The sequence below is a fragment of the Pelodiscus sinensis genome, chromosome 4 (assembly GCF_052426305.1).
Source record: "Pelodiscus sinensis isolate ZL-2025 chromosome 4, ASM5242630v1, whole genome shotgun sequence".
Lineage (NCBI taxonomy): Eukaryota > Metazoa > Chordata > Testudines > Trionychidae > Pelodiscus > Pelodiscus sinensis.
In genome coordinates, this window is record NC_143055.1 from 127777381 (window position 1) to 127797099 (window position 19719).

The 19719-nt window shown below is 41.8% G+C and overlaps 1 protein-coding gene across 4 annotated transcripts in view; it reads left to right on the top strand.

Annotated features, from left to right (window-relative positions):
* The window catches only part of CNOT6L (CCR4-NOT transcription complex subunit 6 like), a 66606-nt gene that overhangs the window by 38457 nt on the left and 8430 nt on the right, over positions 1-19719 (top strand). For 3 of the 4 annotated variants that reach the window (XM_075929452.2, XM_075929451.2, XM_075929453.2), the window contains 7 exons: positions 1085-1174; positions 3376-3444; positions 8205-8362; positions 9387-9541; positions 11790-11941; positions 14508-14735; positions 15729-15931. In XM_075929452.2, the coding sequence (XP_075785567.1) occupies positions 1085-1174; positions 3376-3444; positions 8205-8362; positions 9387-9541; positions 11790-11941; positions 14508-14735; positions 15729-15931 (1055 nt within the window). The remainder of the gene's footprint in view (positions 1-1084; positions 1175-3375; positions 3445-8204; positions 8363-9386; positions 9542-11789; positions 11942-14507; positions 14736-15728; positions 15932-19719) is intronic. The other variant, XM_075929454.2, reaches the window with a different exon arrangement.

Below are 19719 nucleotides of genomic sequence, written 5' to 3' on the forward strand. Positions count from 1 at the left end.
GGTTTATATTTTGAGATGAATTGCCTTTAAGGAATAAACTTCCCAAAATTTGCAGAATTTGGCAGAATGTCCTGCAGATTTCCGGTAACCCTATTCATAACTTTTTTTGGTGGTTTTTATGTGTTAAACCAAGTTTTAGACCAAGTTTAAAAAAACCCAACAACACTATGTCCATAGTTTGTCATCTGGAATATTAAGCAATATATCTTTAGCTATATTGGAGATGAACAAAGATGAATTAGGACAGTAGCTAAAGATTGATTGAAAGTTGGAACTCTGTAAGTAAAATACTCTACACGAGGCAGAAGAGAATTCTCTGGGTTTGAGAGAAAATCTGTTTTGACCTTCAGTTTGGCATAACTGTTAAACTGTGCATGTGCTCTGTGCAAAATTTCAGAATCCTCTAGTTGGGGTGCTTTTGGTAAGAGATGTGTTCTGCATGCATGTACAGTTCATCGTGAAGCTGCCTCTCCTGAAATCCCTCTATTTTACCCAGAAATTGTTGAAAAGTATCATTGCTGGCTGTTGTGTTAAAGTTTAAGTTATCCAAGCTTTTGGGCTTTGTATTATGGAATGCATGCATCCTCAACCATTTGCCTCAGTGAGAGTAAACACTTGCCCCAGAGCAGTGCCACATACCTATGCATGTTTTCACAGTGCCCTTTCAGAGCATACGTGTCCTAGTGGCCCTGCATATCTTTCTACAAGAAGCTTATCAGTGGCCTTGAATTGTCCATTTTATCCTTCCTCCACTACTTAAAACATAGTTTATTTTTTTAATGCGGTACTTAAGTGCATAATTTCCAAATATAAAAATGAATGTGTTTAGTGAGGTTGAAACAAAAAATTACTTGGGTTACTGCTCAGTTGAAATGATATGAAAGATACTATCATCTGTGCTAGCTATTTCCCAGGCCATCCATTGTTATATTCTGGAATTAGATAAATTGGAAATGGAAAAGACCAAATGGATCATCTTGTCTGTCTCCTCCTGGGCGTGCTATTCTCTTTCAGGAAAGTCAAGTTTCAATGCACATTTTGATTCAGGGAGCTCATTATTGCATTTTTGTTCTGAATCTTTCAGGCAATCCTTTATCACAGGATATTCTCAGCCTGTACCAGGACCCAGATGGAACACGAAAGCTGCTGAACTACATGCTTGACAATCTAGCAGGTAACACAACCAGAATTTTCATTTGACATAACTAACTGCCAAACACTGTCACTCGTATTGGATAGCATTCAATTGAGGGTCTGAGTTTCTGAATCGCTTCCAACTGCTTTTATGATCCTATCAAGTCCTGGGACTCCCACACAAAAATAACAAAATCGATGAAGTAGTATTGTAACAGATATGACTTGTGGTAGGGCATGAAGAAATCTAGCTTCCTAAATTAATGGCTTAGATTTAATATATGGAATATGGCGTCCTTCGCCACTAGATCACTGCTTTGAGCCCAGAATAGCGTTGTAAAAATTAAAAAAAAAACAAGAAACCTACTAAATATCTGATTGAAATTCAGTCTGTTGCATGGTTCAATGCTCCCTGTGGCTGCTGGCTTCATGAGCCCCCAGCATTGGCCGAGAGATTAACCGGCAAGGTAACCTATAAGCAGATGCTTATTAGTTAACTGGTTAAACTCTTACATCCCTAGTCCAGAACTGATAAGTAGTGACAAAAGGTTTCTGTTTAAGGGAGCATGTGCATCCAGGAGAAGCGGTTGGGTAGGATCAGTGTATTTTAAATCAGTTAAAAATTGGCATCATGGCTGGCAATCTCATTAGGGCCAAAGTTTAATTTGACAGGGAACCAAACTATCCTTTCATCAGCAGAGGCTGAGATACATTGGCTGGGTGACATGGGAGAGTTTGTACGGCCTCTATCCTCACTTTATATCTTATTAGAAACTGAAGCCCTCAGTTTGTTATTGCTCCTACTTCGGTACTTTTCACTTGTATTAATTCCAAATTGCAAGCAGCATGATTTCAACTGTTCCTAAAACTTCAGTCCAGAAATAGATTTCTCTCACTATTTTAAAATCCTGCCCTTATGCATTTATAATTTAACCACTCTATTTCACTGTTGAATGTTTTAGTTTTGTGTCCTGTTTCCCCTTCGTCCCTCCTTCAAATGTATTGATACAAACTGAAATTGAGTTTGGTTGTAGGGTATTTATTTGGGGTGGGATTCTTTTTTAAAGCATTTGATGAATTTGAGAGATTTACTTTGCAATCCTGTCTACAACATACTATCTTTTTTGGGGGGAAAACTAAATAAAAACCTTTAGTAAGATTTATGGGGTACTTTTGGTAGGGCACTCTTAAACATTAATGATTTCCCATAACTTTTATTTCGTGCAGTTTGTCTTCATTTACACTGCAGCACTATTTTGGGATACTGCTATTTCGTGTCTTTTGAGCGTGCCCATTATTCCAAAATATGACTGGCTCGCTATTCTGACGTCCCTGTAAACCTCATTCCACGAGAAGTGAGGGATGTTTCAGAATAGCGATTCATTTTGAAATAAGAGTGGTGTATACGTCGCCAAATTTCAAAATAAGCTATTTCAAAATTAACTTGAAATATGCTACACAATTTGCATAGCTCCAATTGAATGCACCCTTTGTTAGAAATTAGGGATGTGGAATGGTTAACCGGTAAGCATCACCTGGTTAATCTGCATGCCATACCGTGGGTGAGGGGCTGTTCCGGCCAACCATTTATGACACCCATTTATGCGGTTACCTGGTTAAAACAGTTAACTTATTAAACAGGATTTTACATCCCTATTAGAAATTAGTTTATATGAAAATTTAATGAGAAGTCTTTCTATCACACCTGGACTTGACTACTATGTTGTAAAATTACTGCACACAATTTCCTCAACATCATTTTTAAAAAGGGCTTTTTTCCTTGGACAGAGTCCTTTGGAGTTTTATTGCCACCCAGGCATTACGAGGTCCCAGGGAGAGGAATTTCACTAACAATACTAGATGAGAAAATTGGGTCAAATGGCAACATTGCAGTGGTACAGAAGTGTTTCAGGGAATGTCTTAGGAAGTATGGAGAGCAAAAGAGGATGCCCATGTGCTGAAAATCAGAGAGAAGCACTATTTTGGGATACCTGAATATTTTGGGATTTCTGAATTTGCTATTTTATTACATTTACAATTTTTAGGCCTTTGTATGATGATTCAGAATCCTCTTTCCTCCCTTGAGCATAAAGGCTTTGGAATTTCGTATCTCCCCTCTGGGTTTTTAAAGCATAGTATTGGGCAATGCTGCTGAGCTCTCAACTTGATTAAGTTAAGATAGTGACTTACATTGATATTTATAAACCCTAAATTAAATTAGTCACTCTTTTGTAATTTCAGTTCATCCAGAGCAGCTGCCTCCAAGGCCGTGGATTACTTTAAAAGAACGAGACCAAATTCTGCCTTCAGGTACTTTTGTGGCCTTTCTCCCTTCTTTCCATCAATGCTTCAAATATTTATAGCAAACAGAAAGTAGTAAGCGTAAGTCTTATGCCTTTAAAATATGGATCAGTCTAAAAATAACAGGATATTTTTAACTTTCTACAATTCATTCTCTTGCAAAGTTTTATTTAGATTATTGCTACCTGACTGCAACGATCTCAAAATCATAAAGAGAATTTGTTTTAAAAAATAGCCCTTAACATATATATTGCTGTTTTGGGGTTCTTTCCTGTGCCCATAATGATCCCTTCTAGTTGTTTTTTGACACTGCTTCAGAAAAATACCACCATCTAGCCTGTTCCTTTTGATTTGATGCAAAAGCAGTTACCTTCATAAGGTTAGAGTTCAGTGTCTTCTAAGTGCGCCGGCCAGTGATGGCCCTGAGAAAGCAGATACCCAGTTCAGTTGGATTTAAATTTAAACCATATAAATGTTTATCGCTGTTTCACAGAAATAGTGTAAATCATAAAATAACTGCACACAAATACCACAGGCAGCACCTCTAAACTGCTCCTCAGTGTAGTTCCAGAAGCCCCTGAACAATGTTCTCTTCAATCTTTTCTATCCATGTGCAGAACCAATTTTTTTGTGTGCAAACGGAGGCATTTGTGAAACACAGAACCTAGCTGTGGGCACTCTGCTAATCAACTGGGTGGCATTTGAATTTCTCCTGGGCACTGCCCTTGCATCTGTGTGTGTTTTCCTTTTCTTCTCTCTGCTTCTTTGGGTTCTTCAACTGCAGTAGGAGAAGTACAGGAATGCCTGGTACTGAAGATAGTTTGGTGCCCTCTACTGCTACTGTACTGAACAGCAAATATCTATTTTTAAGATTTTTTTTTTTAAATTGAGCCGCTTTCCTTGGTCCAGTACAAGTTCTTCTCTTTCCTTTTTGTTGTTAATAAAATTTCTGGGTTTAGAACAAGAATTGTTTACAAATGGAGCCACGTCTGGATTTTTATTCATTTTTATTAACTTATGAAACATTCATAAATTTGCCCTTGAAGTTTCAGGCTCCTCATTCTGATTGCAGAAAATCCCTTTTATTAAATCAAGCATAAGAAAAGAATCCTTCAGAACAAATTTTCAGCCTTCCTTTTATTTTTCCTTTTGCTTGTCATTTTAATTTATGCTTTCAATGTGTTTTCAGCTTTCATGAGAAAAATCATCTTTAGGTAAATTTTGAGACCAAATTAACAATAGTTAATTTTTGAAGCTTGAAATGATACCTTGCTGGAGCTCTGTGTTCAAAGTAATCGGAAGTTGGGATAATCCCATATCCACAAAAATTTCCCTTGCAAATCTGACTACCCCTTTCTTCAAAAGAGACCCTTCTTATTGCCTAGTAGTGGGAAGCTGGCTTTGGTCAGCTTTTCAATCATTGTAAATTCTAAAGTGAAACATTCAAACCTTCGATTTGCCATTGAGCGAGAAAGATGGGTGATTTAGGTTGGATGAGCTAATAGGAAGCATGACACTCATTTTCTCTACTGTATTAAAACGTCAACATTCATTGTTTGCCAAACTTTTCTTTTTAAATCTATACCTCCTGATTTTACTTTAATGTTTTTCTTTGGCCAAAGTGTGGTCTTCCACCACAGGAAAAAGAGAAAGTAAATTCTCTAATGATCTATGAAGGAACATATAGATCCAAGCACAAGGGTTTATTATGCACAGTGCTGGTGGAGTGTCATTTCGCTGTTAGGCTCAGCGAGACACTGCTAAACAATGGATTACTATAGATTATATAGGGTGCCAATGGACGTAGAGAAGCGACAGGGTGGGAGTTCCCAAGGCCCTGGATAGGTTCTAGCAGTAAGACAAAATTAGCACAATAAGCCAGTAGTCTAAAAGATTACATAATTGCTCCATCCATAGCTCAGGTTAACATATTTGCTAGTACACAGGTGATATCCCTCAAAATTCTCCTCTTGCAAGGTTTAAGTTAAATCCTGATTTCAGGTCCATAGAAATGACGGTGGCACTCCCCAGACAGGTTGGCCCACAGGTCCATTCCTAGAGGGTCTTAAAGCAAAAAGAACAGTAAACAGGACACAGCGAGCAATGACAATTGTGTATACTTTGAGGGTCCCCCACCCAAGGGGGGGTATTCTGCCCAGTGTCTCCGATGGGCCGCCACATTTGCCGCGGCCCCTCAAAGTCACTCCCCTTCTTTCTGTCTTCCCTTTGGGTGAGGGAGGGGGAAGGGGAGTGGGTAGGGGGACCCGGGCCCACCTTCACCTCCGGGCCCCAAGCCAGGGCCCTAGGGGTCGGAGAACACCGACCCTTTAAGGCTGGAGCGGGATTCCGCTCCACAAGTCTCCAGCCACGCGGGACAAGCCCGCCCTGGGTTCCTTCTTACCCCTCCCTTTCTCTCTGACTGGGGTACTTGGTTCTCCGGCATCTCCAGCCGGGACGCTGTCTGCTTCCCCGGGGGGCGCCGCCTCAGCCTGTCGCTTGGCTGCGGGATGCTCCTCTCCTGGCTGGGGGGTCGGACCGCTCCTCCTCACAGGTGGACCCGCCGGCTCTTCGTGCTGCCAGTAGGGTGCCTCCTCCGGCTCTCTCCGTCTTCTGCTCAGGAGGGCAGTCCTCCCCCTCCACCCCCCCACCCCAGTCACGCTGCCAGCGTTTAAAGCGCCTGGCGTTTGGCGTGAGCATGCACCACACAAGCGCAGGGAAGGGCCAGGCAACCAGAATTCCTGGCTGCCGTATCTGCCCAGCGGTGGGGCGTCCGCACTCCGTCACAACAGTATACCATGGAAAACTAGCAAAATGTTACAGTAGTAGCACATCCGTCAGCAATTTGCTGTATAATCATGCTGTTTAATGCTGTTTCATTATATAAGCTATTAGAAGACCTGCCCAGTGTTGTTCAGGTCCTTAGCTCAAATAAGTTTTTTTTTTTTTAATTTAAATCATTGTTCTCGGATGGGGATGAAATAGGATAGTCGATTAACTGATTAGAAAAAGCTTATAAGTTAATGCTATAGACTACACGCATTTTTCCCCCTCTCCCCCCAGTAAATTTTTTTAGCAGGCTAGCCAGTAGCCCAGCTCAGTCCTGGCTTGTGATGGGTCCGGGACCCATACTTGCTGCAGCTCTGCATTTAAAATGTATTAGGAGCCAGGTGGGCAAACAGCCAGGCTTAGTTCCAACTCACACAGGGTCTGGGACCTACCCCCACTGTAGCTCTGCATTTAAAGAGCATTAGGAGCCAGGTGGGCAGGCAGCTCAGCTCAGCTCTGGCTTGTGCTGGGTCTGGGTGTGCAAAACAGGCTGCTGCCACCCCACAGTGCTGCCTCTGTATCAGAGGCAGCAGCACGGGGCAACAGTCAGCTGGTCCACAAGGGGAGCTGGTTTTTAAACTGGTTCCCCTCGCAGACCAGCTCCTGCCTGATGCCCTGCGCTGCTGCCTCTGATACAGAGGCAGCAGCACGGAGTGGCTGGGGGTTCCTTGGGACCATGGCCAGGAGCACACTGGCTACTGGCTCTGCCCCCGGGTACTGTGGAATAGTCGACTAACAGTTAAGAATTCATGAGGTTACTCAACTATTCAATTAAATGTTATTTGACATCCCTAGATGAGGGGTTCAGTCTGCAGTCTGCCCCATGAAGCCAGAACAGTTTCCTCCCTCTCACTGTAGCAGCTCTCTCACTTGTCCATGGCTGCTGCAGCTCCATTGAGCACATCCAGGGGAGGCGTGCATTATCTCCAGTGGGAGGACGGATAGACAGACAGACTCTGAAGTGTATAGTAGATAACTGTCCCTTTCTTCACTCCTGCCCCCTGCTGGCCCAATGGGGTAATAGTTGTCCTGGTCTCCATTTCTGAACACTGCCCCCCCCCCCACCGGTCATTCTTCAGTATAATTTTCCCTTCTACCAGTCCCCTCCCTTTACATTTTATGAGAAACAGCCGAATTCTAGGCACATCCCATTACCTTGGCACAACCAAACCCTAACCTTGCTTTAAGCAAGGATTTTTTTAAGAGGAAGCTGCATACCAAATTTGGCGGTCCTAGTTCTTACCATTTAAAAGAAGTTCTTGAATGGATTCCTGAACTGACACACAAACAGATGGATGTTTCTGAAATATATAGTAAGAAGATTTAAGCTTGAAGCTGCTATTTCAAGGTAGCTGAGACAATAGATGTTAGCTCCTGGCTCAGTTAGCAATCATCTCAGCTGTACTCCTGGCTTTTCCTACATAAAAATCCTGTAGAGGCCCATTGGCTTCTCTGGATTCTTGATGGGTCACAAAAGTGCAAAACAAACTGTTAAATGGGGACCTAATTGGGATATCAGTAGCACTTGCAGCTCCCAATGATGTAAGTAGGAGAAGCATGTATGTACCAATTATTGTGCTTCATTTAGCGATAGTTGTTCCCAGGCTTCAGTATGATAAAATAAGTAATAATGCAAACTTAGGCCAAGCAGCTGAGAACTCTGTCAACAATTACCTTTTGCACAAAGAGATGCGTATTTTGCACATGCAAGCAAGTAGTGTTTTCCCCCCAGAGTTTACCCTTGTATTTCAGTTGCTACTTCAAAGGATTTTATGACTCTCCTCCCCGTTAATGAAATGTGGGGCGGGGGGGACTCAGTGCACTTACTGAGATACTGAATTATCCTTCAGCACAGAGGAAGTAACATACAATAATAGGTATCTTTTATGGAAAAAATGCTGTTTTATCTATGTTCATCAATAATCCCCTCTGTTTCCTCCTAGCTTCATTCACGGTCATGTGTTACAATGTGTTATGTGATAAATACGCCACCCGGCAGCTATATGGCTACTGCCCGTCCTGGGCATTAAATTGGGAGTATAGAAAAAAGGGAATCATGGAAGAAATCGTGAACTGGGATGCAGATATCATTAGTCTTCAGGTAACAGTAAAAAACCAACACTTTTTTTGTTTTGTTTTGGCTTTCATCTGGAAAAAGAATACCTAATACCTTTTTGGGCCGGTATTCTATTCAAAGTATTTTATCTTAATGGTGAACCTCAAAGTGTTCATTCCAGTATGTATGCACAGATTCTAGTTAAATTATTGTAATTTTATAATGATAGTTTAGCTTCTCATGTTTTCTAATACATAACTGGTATTAGAATTTCTGTCTCTCTACAAGTATTCTAAATATTTTACTTAGTTTGTAATAAATCAACAGGCTTTAATGAGAAAAAGAAGAAATTGCATTTTAACCTAAGTCATTTCTTCTAATCCCCTGCTATGACTCCTATCCAACATAGCACTCGTGCTTATGCTTAATTCAGCCATATGAGCAGTCCACTTAGAATCAAAGGAGTAGTACGCATATCTTTAAAAGTTAAGCAGTGATTTGCTGATTTGGCACATACATTGCTTACCAATATACATGTTGGTAAGAATTTATCCTAAGCGTCAAGTACAATTGAGTGGTGTTGGCTTTAAAGATTATCTAATTTTGGTTTTTAAACAAGTTCTAGTATATTACAAGAATAAAATCCATCCATCTCACATTAAGAAAAAAACAGCCAACTTGAATGAAAAAGTTTGCACTAAATTGTTGTATATCTCTAAATAATGTTGTTTTAAACTAGGAGAGTATCCACTTTTTAGATGTCAAAAATGAATGGTGGGCTTCCTGTTGATGTTCAGGACAACTTCTCAAAATACATCTGCCATGTTTCCTTTTTGAAACTTCTTTTGACTTTCAGGACTCCCAATATCTTTATCATATATCAGACAACTAATCTAAAGTAAAACGTAAGGTTCCATGTAAGCAACATAAATCTGTGGGTTTGGCAACAAGTTATTTGGTAACAGACGCTTGCTTTGGTTTGTATTCATACAGGGGAGGGAGCATTTACTTTTTTTATTAACATGTCACTAATTTTCTTCATTGTAACATTAGCTGTATTCTATTCCAGGAAGTGGAAACAGAGCAATACTTCACCCTCTTTCTGCTGGCATTAAAAGAACGTGGGTATGATGGATTTTTTTCTCCAAAGTCACGTGCCAAAATCATGTCCGAGCAGGAGAGAAAGCATGTGGATGGCTGTGCAATATTCTTCAAAACAGAAAAGTAAGGGTCAAGTTCATAGATTTATATCTTGGGTTTTTTTTTTTTTTTTTAAATAAAGAATCAAACACTAGCACTGGAAATATTTGTCCTTCAGGTCTGAAAAAATTAATGAAATTGTTTGCTGCAATGAGTGGCAAGTGAATTAGTATGTAATACAACTAAAAATTGAAAGTGTGTGAAGTACTTTTCTTTCATTTTCAAACAATGAAGTTGTGCTTGTGTTGTATACTTAGAGTGGTACCTTTCCATTCACTTTGCAGGTTATACACAAAATATTCCTCTCAAGATATGAACTGAATTAATGGAATAGCTTAACTGCCTCAAGTTCCTAAAGTCTACTGCAGCCCCGCCAGCACCAAGGCTGACGCATCCCCGACCTGGCTTCCCCTCCAGGGCTGCCATAGTCGTTGCCCTGTTGCCGGACAGCCCCTGCTGCTGAAGCTTGGCTGCTACCAGACTCGCTGGGCTGTGCTGCATTCCTAGCTGCTGGCCTTCCTGCTCTAGGGCTCTCTATCCAGGAACATCCGTGGTCATTCCAGACCCACGGGTGTTGCTGAATCACAGAATCCTGAATTTGGGAGGTGCAACCTGTAAACGTTTGTTGCAGGCATACGCCCACTGTCTGTATTTTGACAGACAGAAAGTGGCCATGGTATTGTAATCTCCGTGAAGACAGCAATCGTTTTGTGCTGTAAATATCAGAAAGTGTAGGTCAGGTAGGGAAAGCAGCACTGCACACCATTATTGTCCTTTTGCAAATGATTCAGGAAATTTTGTACCTCTTGCATCAATGAGTCTTAATTCTCTCTGATTAATGGTGTGCTGGTGGTTATAACCTGCTATAATTCAGGTTATGTCATGCTTCCATTGTAACAGCAGTTCATATCTTTTTAAAAAAAGTAGTTTGCCTTTTTGGGTTGAAAATGTCCATGTTGGGAATGATTCAGGTCCTTTTGGATAAGGGTTGTCTGTGAGGGATGCACAAAGATGACAAAAACAAACTTCAACACTCATCTCAACTGTGACACCTATAAGAAATCAGAGCTGTGTGTTAATAAAAAAAAAAAAAAAGTCTCTCTAACCCTTGAGGGTAGCCAGCTTGCCTAGCTATAGTTTAAACAAAACAAACCTGAAAATAAATTGCATATATTTTACCTCGCCCGTCCTACATTTTTCCCTGCCCTTTTTTAGATTGGCTACTTTTGGGGGCAAGGACATCCTCTTACTGTCTGAGCATGAGTAAAACCATGTGCCAAATAAGATTGGGGCCTATCTGGTAACTGTACAGAGAATAATAAATTGGAAGTTTATGGTAAACTTAAAAAATGTGCAGAAGCTTCAGTGGGTAGCCGAGTTAGTATGTTACAGAAAAAAACAACAAATGGTCTGGTAGCACTTTATAGACTAACAAAACATGTAGATGGTATCGTGACCTTTTGTGGGCACAGCCCACTTCTTCAGATGACAGGAGTTATGAGTTTAGGATGGATACTATCTATTGACTTTGATTCTTATCTGCTTCGTTTTAACTACACAATCTTCAGATACTTACTTACTGATTCCCTCTAGCTCTCTCTCTCTCCCACCCCCATCTTCTTTTTTTCCTTCCCCCTCTCTTATTTATTTTGGTTGTGCACATCCTAAACTCATAACTCCAGTCATCTGAAGAAGTGGGCTGTGCCCACGAAAGCTCATGATACCATCTACATGTTTTGTTAGTCTATAAAGTGCTACCAGACCATTTATTGTTTTTAAAAAATGTGTTTAGTGCAACTGCCTACTTATTGCTAATGCTGTACATATTAGGGATGTTAAATATCGGTTAATTGAATAGTCGAGTAAACTCATGAATTCTTATCAGTTAGTTGACTATTCTATGTCCCTGGGGGTGGGGCCGGCAGCAGCGCAGGGTACCAGGTAGGAACTATTCCGCAAGGGGAGCCAGTTTAAAAACCAACTTCTCTTGCGAACCAGCTGCTTGTTACCCTATGCTACTGCCTCTGATAAAGAACCAGAACTGAGACAGGCTGCCTGCTGGCTTCTAATACATTTTAAATGCAGAGCCACAGTGGGCGTAAGTCCCTGACCGGCCAGGCTGCTGGCCAGCCTGCTAAAAAATGTACTGGTTGGGGAGGAGGGGAAATATGTGGAGTCCACAGCATTAACCTGTAAGCTTTTGCTTAGCGGTTAATCTACTACACTATTACATCCCTAGTACATATGTGCGGTGTGTTTTGTCTTCGCTCAGATTTACATTGGTGCAGAAGCACACTGTGGAGTTTAACCAGGTGGCAATGGCTAACTCGGAAGGGTCAGAAGCTATGTTAAACAGAGTGATGACAAAAGACAACATTGGAGTTGCTGTGGTATTAGAGGTGCACAAAGAATTATTTGGAGCAGGTCAGTATAATCGTCACTGTTGTTGTATGTATGGATTTGCTCCTTTACATGTAAAGTTGCTCCTTTATAGTGGTTGTGTAATATATTACTGAATATAAAACTTTTAACCAAACATTTGCAATGCAGCACCATTTAGTACATTACTTGGATGAGTGCTCTTTTATAAAACAGGAATTTTCTTGGTCAGTCTGAGATGAGATACAAGTTGTGAAACAGCCATAATGTTTGTGTTTTAAAAAAAAAAAAAAAAAAAAAAAATCAAGATGTTTGAACAGGTGCATCAGGCACTTGGTATTAAGTTTTCAAGACTCTCGTTCTTTCCTGCTTTGATTTCACTTGCTGAATTATGTGCTTCTGCCAGGCAGAAGTACAGACCTCTCTCCCAATAATTGTTAGTGCTGTTCAACTTCTTATCCTGATGTCGCTCTTTCCTCTTCATTTAATCCTTTACAGTGTCCCTGCGGCAGTGTGGAACTGGCTACCAAACAGATTTTTAATGAAGCATGGTTATTTAGTGATGTCTCACAAATGTCATTCAAAGAGTCACATAAGTCTTTTGTCACCTTCCAGTTTGATGGCCTTTTTATATAGCCCTGAAGTTAATAGGCAGTCTCTAATTGCAGCACAGGAAGAATCTTTCTGTAACTTCATCTCCTATCTAGTCTAGAGTCTCTGTTCTTAGTGCAATAAAAGCACTAGCTGTACTTTTTTCAGCAATAGCAGTCTTTTTCCAGGACTCTAACCAGGAGCTGGGCCTTTTCCTAGCAAACAAATTGCTATACCAATAGGTAAGAAAAAGTCTGAAAAAATTCTCCATTCCTATGTTGAAAAACTGAATGGTAAGGAATCGTCTGAATTGTAGGTGATTTTCTCTTCTTCAGTTTCATTCTATTAAGAAAACCCAAAATTCAGCTTTCTCTCCTCTAGTAGTTGGGGTCAGACCTATACTACCCTGAAAAATTATCCCTCTTGATGGGAGGGGAAGAGAGTATGGATTAAAATGCTCAAGTAGACAGTGAGTTGCCAAGGATGCACAACTTCCCCATGGCATATTTCAAAGACAGTCTACACTAAGGGTGTTAAGGACTAGTCGACTGTCCACTAAACAAATGCTTATTGGATAGTCCAGTTGACTAGTCGATTCCTTTCCTCTTCTTTCTCCCTCCCCTCTCCGCTGCCTCTGTTAGTTAGAGGCAGCAAAGGGGAGAAGAGGGGCTCCTTCAAAGTGGCAGTACCGCACGGAGCCGTTTCCTGGGCTCCATGCAGCACTGCCGATGTAAAAGACCATGGCAGTGTTTCTAAGGGGCAGCACCGCACAGAGCCTGGGATCAGCTGGAGACTCCCCAGCTGACCCTGGGCTTTGTGCTCTTTGAAATGCCGTGCTCGGCATTTCAAAGCGGCAGCACTGCACAGCGGCTCTTGTGCATTTCAAAGCGTAAGTGCCCTCTTGGAGCCCTGAGTCAGCCGGGAGTTCCACATTCCTCACTGCGGGCTCTTAGGCACTTCCGCAGTCCTCCTTTGAAATGTACATCAACTACTTGAGTAGTCGGTTAATTAACATCCTTAGTCTACACCCGTGGTCCCCAACACGGTGCCCGCGGGCGCCATGGCGCCCACGGGGGCATTTCCATGCGCCTGCCAGGTGCTCGGGGCTGGCCTGGCACCGGGCGCATGGCGGGGGGAGCCCCAGGCGCGCGGCGCATGGCGGGGGGAGCCCCTGGGGCGCGCGGCCACGCCCCCTGGCGCCCAACAACCTCGAAAGGTTGGGGACCACTGGTCTACACTCTCATAGAAATGGTGCTCTATAACACAGCATACTTATTGCATTGCTGAATGGGTAAGTAATTTTGTCACAACTGTTTGAGCTTTTATTTTGTGAGTAGTTCACATAATTGTACTAGTGCTTGGAGAACATGGCATGGATTATAGTTTACATTTAATATTCTCCTCTTAGAAGGAGATGTAATTCTCTCAGATTAGATAAACAGTCTTGTCCATCACCATTTGCCTTATATATTCAAAAGTTTGTGTTATGAGACCTGTAACCAAATAAAGTTCTGAAACAAAGCATATTGCTACTGTGAAATAGATCTTTATTTAATTTGTTGTTAGACTTTGGAAAAAACCAGTTATGAAAATAAGGCCACATCTTCACTTCCTGGAAGATCAATGGGTGGTTGATCTTTCGGAGTTCAGTTTAGCTGGTCTAATGAAGACCTGCTAAATTGAACACTGAGGGTGCCCCTGTTGATGCTGGTACTTCTCAAATCACGAGGAGTAAAGGAAGTTGATTGGAGCAAGTTGATTGGAGCATTTGTTTCTGTCAACCTCTTGTGGAGACAGTTCAAATTAAGGTATGTGGACTCCAGCTATGCAATTAGCTAACCTAGAGTTGCATATCTTAATTGAAATTTCTTTGTAACTATAGACATGGCCTCAGAATATTTATTTTTAATTCATCTAAATTTCTAGTTGAAACAAGTGACAGTAATTTTGCATTATCTATAACTAGAGGAATTTAATAATTCACCGAATTGATTTTCTAATAAAACTTATTTTAATCCAGGTTTGAAGTCGCTTCATGCTGTGGACAAACAGCTGCTTATTGTGGCAAATGCCCACATGCATTGGGACCCTGAATACTCAGATGTGAAACTCATTCAGACTATGATGTTTGTGTCAGAACTGAAAAATATCCTTGAGAAAGCCTCCATCAGGCCTGGCAGCCCAACAGCAGATCCTAATTCTATCCCTCTGGTGCTGTGCGCAGATCTTAACTCGCTGCCCGATTCAGGTATGTACAAATGGCTCATCACTTTAATGATGGTGTGGGGGTGTGTCTGTCTGTCTCTCTGTCTCTTTCTTTCTTTCTTTTTTTTTTTTTTTTTTAATATAAACTTGGATTTTTATTAGAGTATTTGAGTCAGCTTTCCACCCACCATTTGCATGGTTATTAACTGCATATCTGTTACTTTTGTTGTGTGAAAGCTTTCTTACTCAAATCTGTTCGTGGTTCAAAATTCCTAACCCAGATATCTAACTCCCCTATTGGAGTGTATATCAAGTACCTTTCAGTGTATTAGCACTTTAAGTATATTGGTTGTGTGCAAGATTTAGTAAATATTGAATATAATAAAAAAGTTTAAGATGTGGGGCGGTGAGGAAGGGTGGCAGGCGGAGGGGTCTGGTGGCAGGAGACCTTCCCTGGTCTGGCAAATTCCCTCATTCGGGACCACCCATGTCCCGAGGGTGCCAGACCAGGGAGGTCCAACCTGTAGTAATAATGATTTATCAAAAGTGTGGTATGCCTATTTTGGACTAAGAGCTCGAGGAGTGGTGATATTGAGGAATTCAGAGTTCAGGGTTTATTGCATTCTGGGTGAAAAGCTGACAAAATAAGGTGAGTGCAGAGAAATGAGATGGATGTGCTGTTGTACTTCTGATCTTTAACTCTGTAATCAAATAGAAATATGGGAGTTAACTTACTGTTAGTGCTAGCTGCCACAGTATGGTTAGCGTTTTTACTGTGTAAGGGTTTTGAAATGCTTTTGCTGTCAAAGGTGATGGCGGTGAACCCCTTTATTATACAGATGCCCTCAGGAAGTAATACCCCATCAAAGGAGATTAAAAGATATGGTCTGTATGTATATAGGTGTGTTCTCCCTCTCTTCTTTTGAGGCCATTATCTTTCAATGTGTTATTAACCAATGTGGTTATTTAAATATCATTCCCATTGTATTTCAGTAATTAATTAAAACAAGACATTGCATCTGTGTTTTGCAAACAGGTGTTGTGGAGTACTTGAGCAATGGCATAGTAGCTGACAACCACAAGGACTTCAAAGAGTTGCGTTATAACGAGTGTCTCATGAACTTCAGTGGCAGTGGAAAAAATGGAGCTCCTGAAGGAAGAATCACGCATGGCTTCCAGCTCAAGAGCGCCTATGAAAACAACGTGATGCCTTACACCAATTACACTTTTGATTTCAAAGTAAGGGCTCGTGTACTGACGTTAATTTCTCTTGGACCAAAATTTAGCTGGGGCATTGCTTTGTTGGCTCAAACCCCAGGTCTATCTAACTCTCAGCCCTATTTGAGAGTGGCTGGTACCAGCAGCTTCAGAAGAAGGTGTAAGAATCTTGTAGTAGGCAGATATGGGATAATTGCCCCTCTAACATTAGGTCTCATCCTAATATCAAATACTTACAGGTGGTCTTAACTGAAGCATGAATTTTGATAAGTGTTGACCATTATCATAGAACACTAGAACTAGAAGGGGCCTCGAGGTCATCAAGTCCAGTTCCCTGCTCTCACAGCAGGACCAAGCTCCATCTAGGTCACCCCTGAAAAATGTTTATCTAACCTGCTCTTAAATGGCTCCAGAGTTGGAGATTCCACAACCTTCTTAGGCAATTTGTTCCAGTGTTTACCCATCCTCTTACGAACTTTTTCCTAATGTCCAACCTAAACCTCCCTTGCTGCAATTTAAGCCCATTGCTTTTTATCCTATCATCAGGGTCAAGGAGAATAATTTTTCTCCCTCCTCCTTGTAACACGCTTTTATGTACATGCAGTCCCCGGGTTACATACAAGATAGGGACTGTAGGTTTGTTCTTAAGTTGAATTTGTATGTAAGTTGAACTGGTGTCCAGATTCAGCTGCTGCTGAAACTGACCAGCGGCTGACTACAGGAAGCCCGAGGCAGAGTTGCTCTGCCCTGGGCTTCCTGGAATCAGCCACTGATCAGTTTCAACAGCGGCTGAATTTGGACGCCTGGGACAGAGCAGCTGGGGCGCTGCCGGGTAGGTCCCCACAGCGCCGCACCTCAGCACTGCAGGGACCAACCCGGCAGTGCCCCAGCTGCTCTACCCCAGGTGTCATCGGCGAGAAAAGCCTGGTCTGCTGGGGAGGGAGGGGGGGCGCACTAGCTGCGTGCCCCCACCCCCAGCAGACCAGGGAGACGCGGGTGGCGGGACCGCCGAGATGCGCCGCGGTCCCGCCTGCATCCTCCGCGGCTTTGGTCCGCATCTCCCTGGTCTGCTGGGGTGGGTTCCCCCAGCAGACCAGGGAGATGGGGAGCAAAGCCTCGGAGGATGCCGGCAGCGGGACAGCCGCGGCGCATCTGGGCTGTCCCGCTGCCTGCGTGCTCCGTGGCTTTGCTCCGCGTCTCCCTGGTCTGCTGGGGGGACTCCCTCCCCCCCCCCCCCTCCAGCAGACCAGGGAGACGCGGAGCAGGTTTTCTCGCCCCGGAGTACGCGGGCGGCGGGATCCGCGTAACTCGGGGACTGCCTGTACTTGAAAGCTGCTATCGTGTCTCCTCTCAGTCTTTTCTTTTTCAAACTAAATAAACCCAAATCTTTCAGACTTCCCTCAAAGATCATGTTTTCTAGACCTTGAATCATTTTTGTTGCTCTTCTTGGGACTTTCTCCACATCCTTCCCACCTTGGAATCATCTGCAAACTTTATAAGCATGCTCTCTATGCTAGTATCTAAATCGTTGTTGAAGATATTGAACATAACTAGTCCCAAGACTGACCCCTGTGGAACCTCACTTGTTATGTCCTTCCAGCATGATTGTGAACTGTTAATAACTACTCTTTGAGAATGGTTGTCCAACCAGTTATGCACCCACCTTATAGTAGCCACATCTACATTGCATTTCTCTAGTTTATTAATAAGGTCATGCGAGACCGTATCAAATGCTGTATAAATGTGCCTGTTCTTGTTATCCATATAAATGTCCAATCTCTTCCTGAATCAAACCAAGTTATTGACCTCAATGATATCCTGTGGGCAGCTACTTTTTCATACAATATGTAATTAGACTGTGAAACTATTTTGTGTTATGGGCTTTGAATTTGCCACCTATTTAATTTAATTTAATTTAATTTAATTTAATTTAATTTAATTTAATTTAATTGAAAGTTTGCTTATACGTGTGCTATGAGACAGAGTTTGCTCCAACAGGTCTTATTTTGACAGTTCAGTCTCTGCTGACAGTTCATTTTTATGATCAGCAATGAGGGAATTTGGAACCGGTATCTAGTCAACATCTTCTGTGGCAAATACTGGTGCAAATAAATCATTTTAGCTTCTTTCTGAGTTCCTAATCTTCCTTCATTGCACACTCTAATCCTGGGGAGCAAGCATACTTTGGATTTTTGTTTGTTTCACAAGCTTCCTGCTTCTGATATTCGTACAGAATTTCTTTTGTTACGCCTTTTATCTATTTGCATTTTGAATCCCATCATATCCTTCTGAATTTCCTTCTTGCCTGTTGCCTACTGTAGTTATGCTCCTTTTAATTCTTTGCTTGATGTAGGTTTTCAAATTTTGAAAGGCATCTAGTTGTCTGCTGGTTTACGACTTTTCTGCTTTTCTTCTTCTTCAGACATTAAACATAAACATTGATCTGCTGTGAATAGCATATGCACATATAACATTGCTTGGCACCGTCATTGCATCAGTTTTAGACATTCAGCCACAGAATAAACAATGATGGCCCTAGGTCTGGCATTTCCTTGTAGTTAGTGACCAATTGGGAAAAGACTATGGAGAGGTGTAATTAGTGGTGTTCCCCAAGGGTCAGTCCTAGGACCAATCCTATTCAACTTATTCATAAACAACCTAGAGAAAGGGGTAAGCAGTGAGGTGGCAAAGTTTGCGGCCGATATTAAACTGTTCAAGGTAGTCAAGTCCAAAAGAGACTGTGAATAACTTCAAAAAGATCTCACCAAACTGAGTGATTGGGCAATAAAATGGCAAATGAAATTTAATGTGGATATGTGTAAAGTAATGCACATTGGAAAAAATAACCCCAACTATACATACAATATGATGGGGGCTAATTTAGCTACAACTAATCAGGAAAGAGATCTTGGAGTTATCGTGGATAGTTGTTTGAAAACATCCACTCAGTGTGCAGGGCAGTCAAAAAAGCAAATAGGATGCTAGGAATTATTAAAAAAGGGATAGAAAATAAGACAAAGAATATCTTACTGCCCTTATATAAAACTATAGTATACTGTACTGGATACAGATGTGGTCTTCTCACCTAAAAAAGATATTTTGGCATTAGAAAAGGTTCAGAAAAGAGCAACTAAAATTATTAGGGGTTTGGAACGGGTCCCATATGAGGAGAGGCTAAAGAGACTGGGACTCTTCAGTTTAGAAAAGAGGAGACTGCGGGGGGATATGATAGAGGTATATAAAATCATGAGTGGTGTGGAGAGGGGAAATAAAGAAAAGTTATTTACTTGTTCCCATAATATAAGAACTAGAGGACACCAAATGAAATTAATGGTTAGCATGTCTAAAACTAATAAAAGAAAGTTCTTCTTCACTTGTGGAACTCCTTGCCAGAGGAGGCTGTGAAGGCTAGGAGTTTAAAAAAGAGCTAGATAAATTCATGGAGGTTAGGTCCATAAAAGGCTAATAGCAGGGGGTAAAGAATGGTGCCCCAGGCCTCTGTTTGTCAAAGGCTGGAGAGGGATGGCAGGAGACAATTTGCTTGATCATTGTCTTTGGTCCACCCCCTCTGGGGCACCTGGCACTGGCCACTGTTGGCAGACAGGCTACTGGGCTAGATGGACCTTTGGTCTGAGCCAGTATGGCTGTTCTTATGATTTAAGACTTTGACCTCTGCTCTTAAAATCTGCAGATCATTAATTTCTTTGGAATCCGTGACCTTGAGGTTGTTACTCCTATAACAATCTTTGCACTGTAGAGTCGCTTTCATTTGACTACATCAGAGAACTGGACTCTCCATTTGTCAGTTC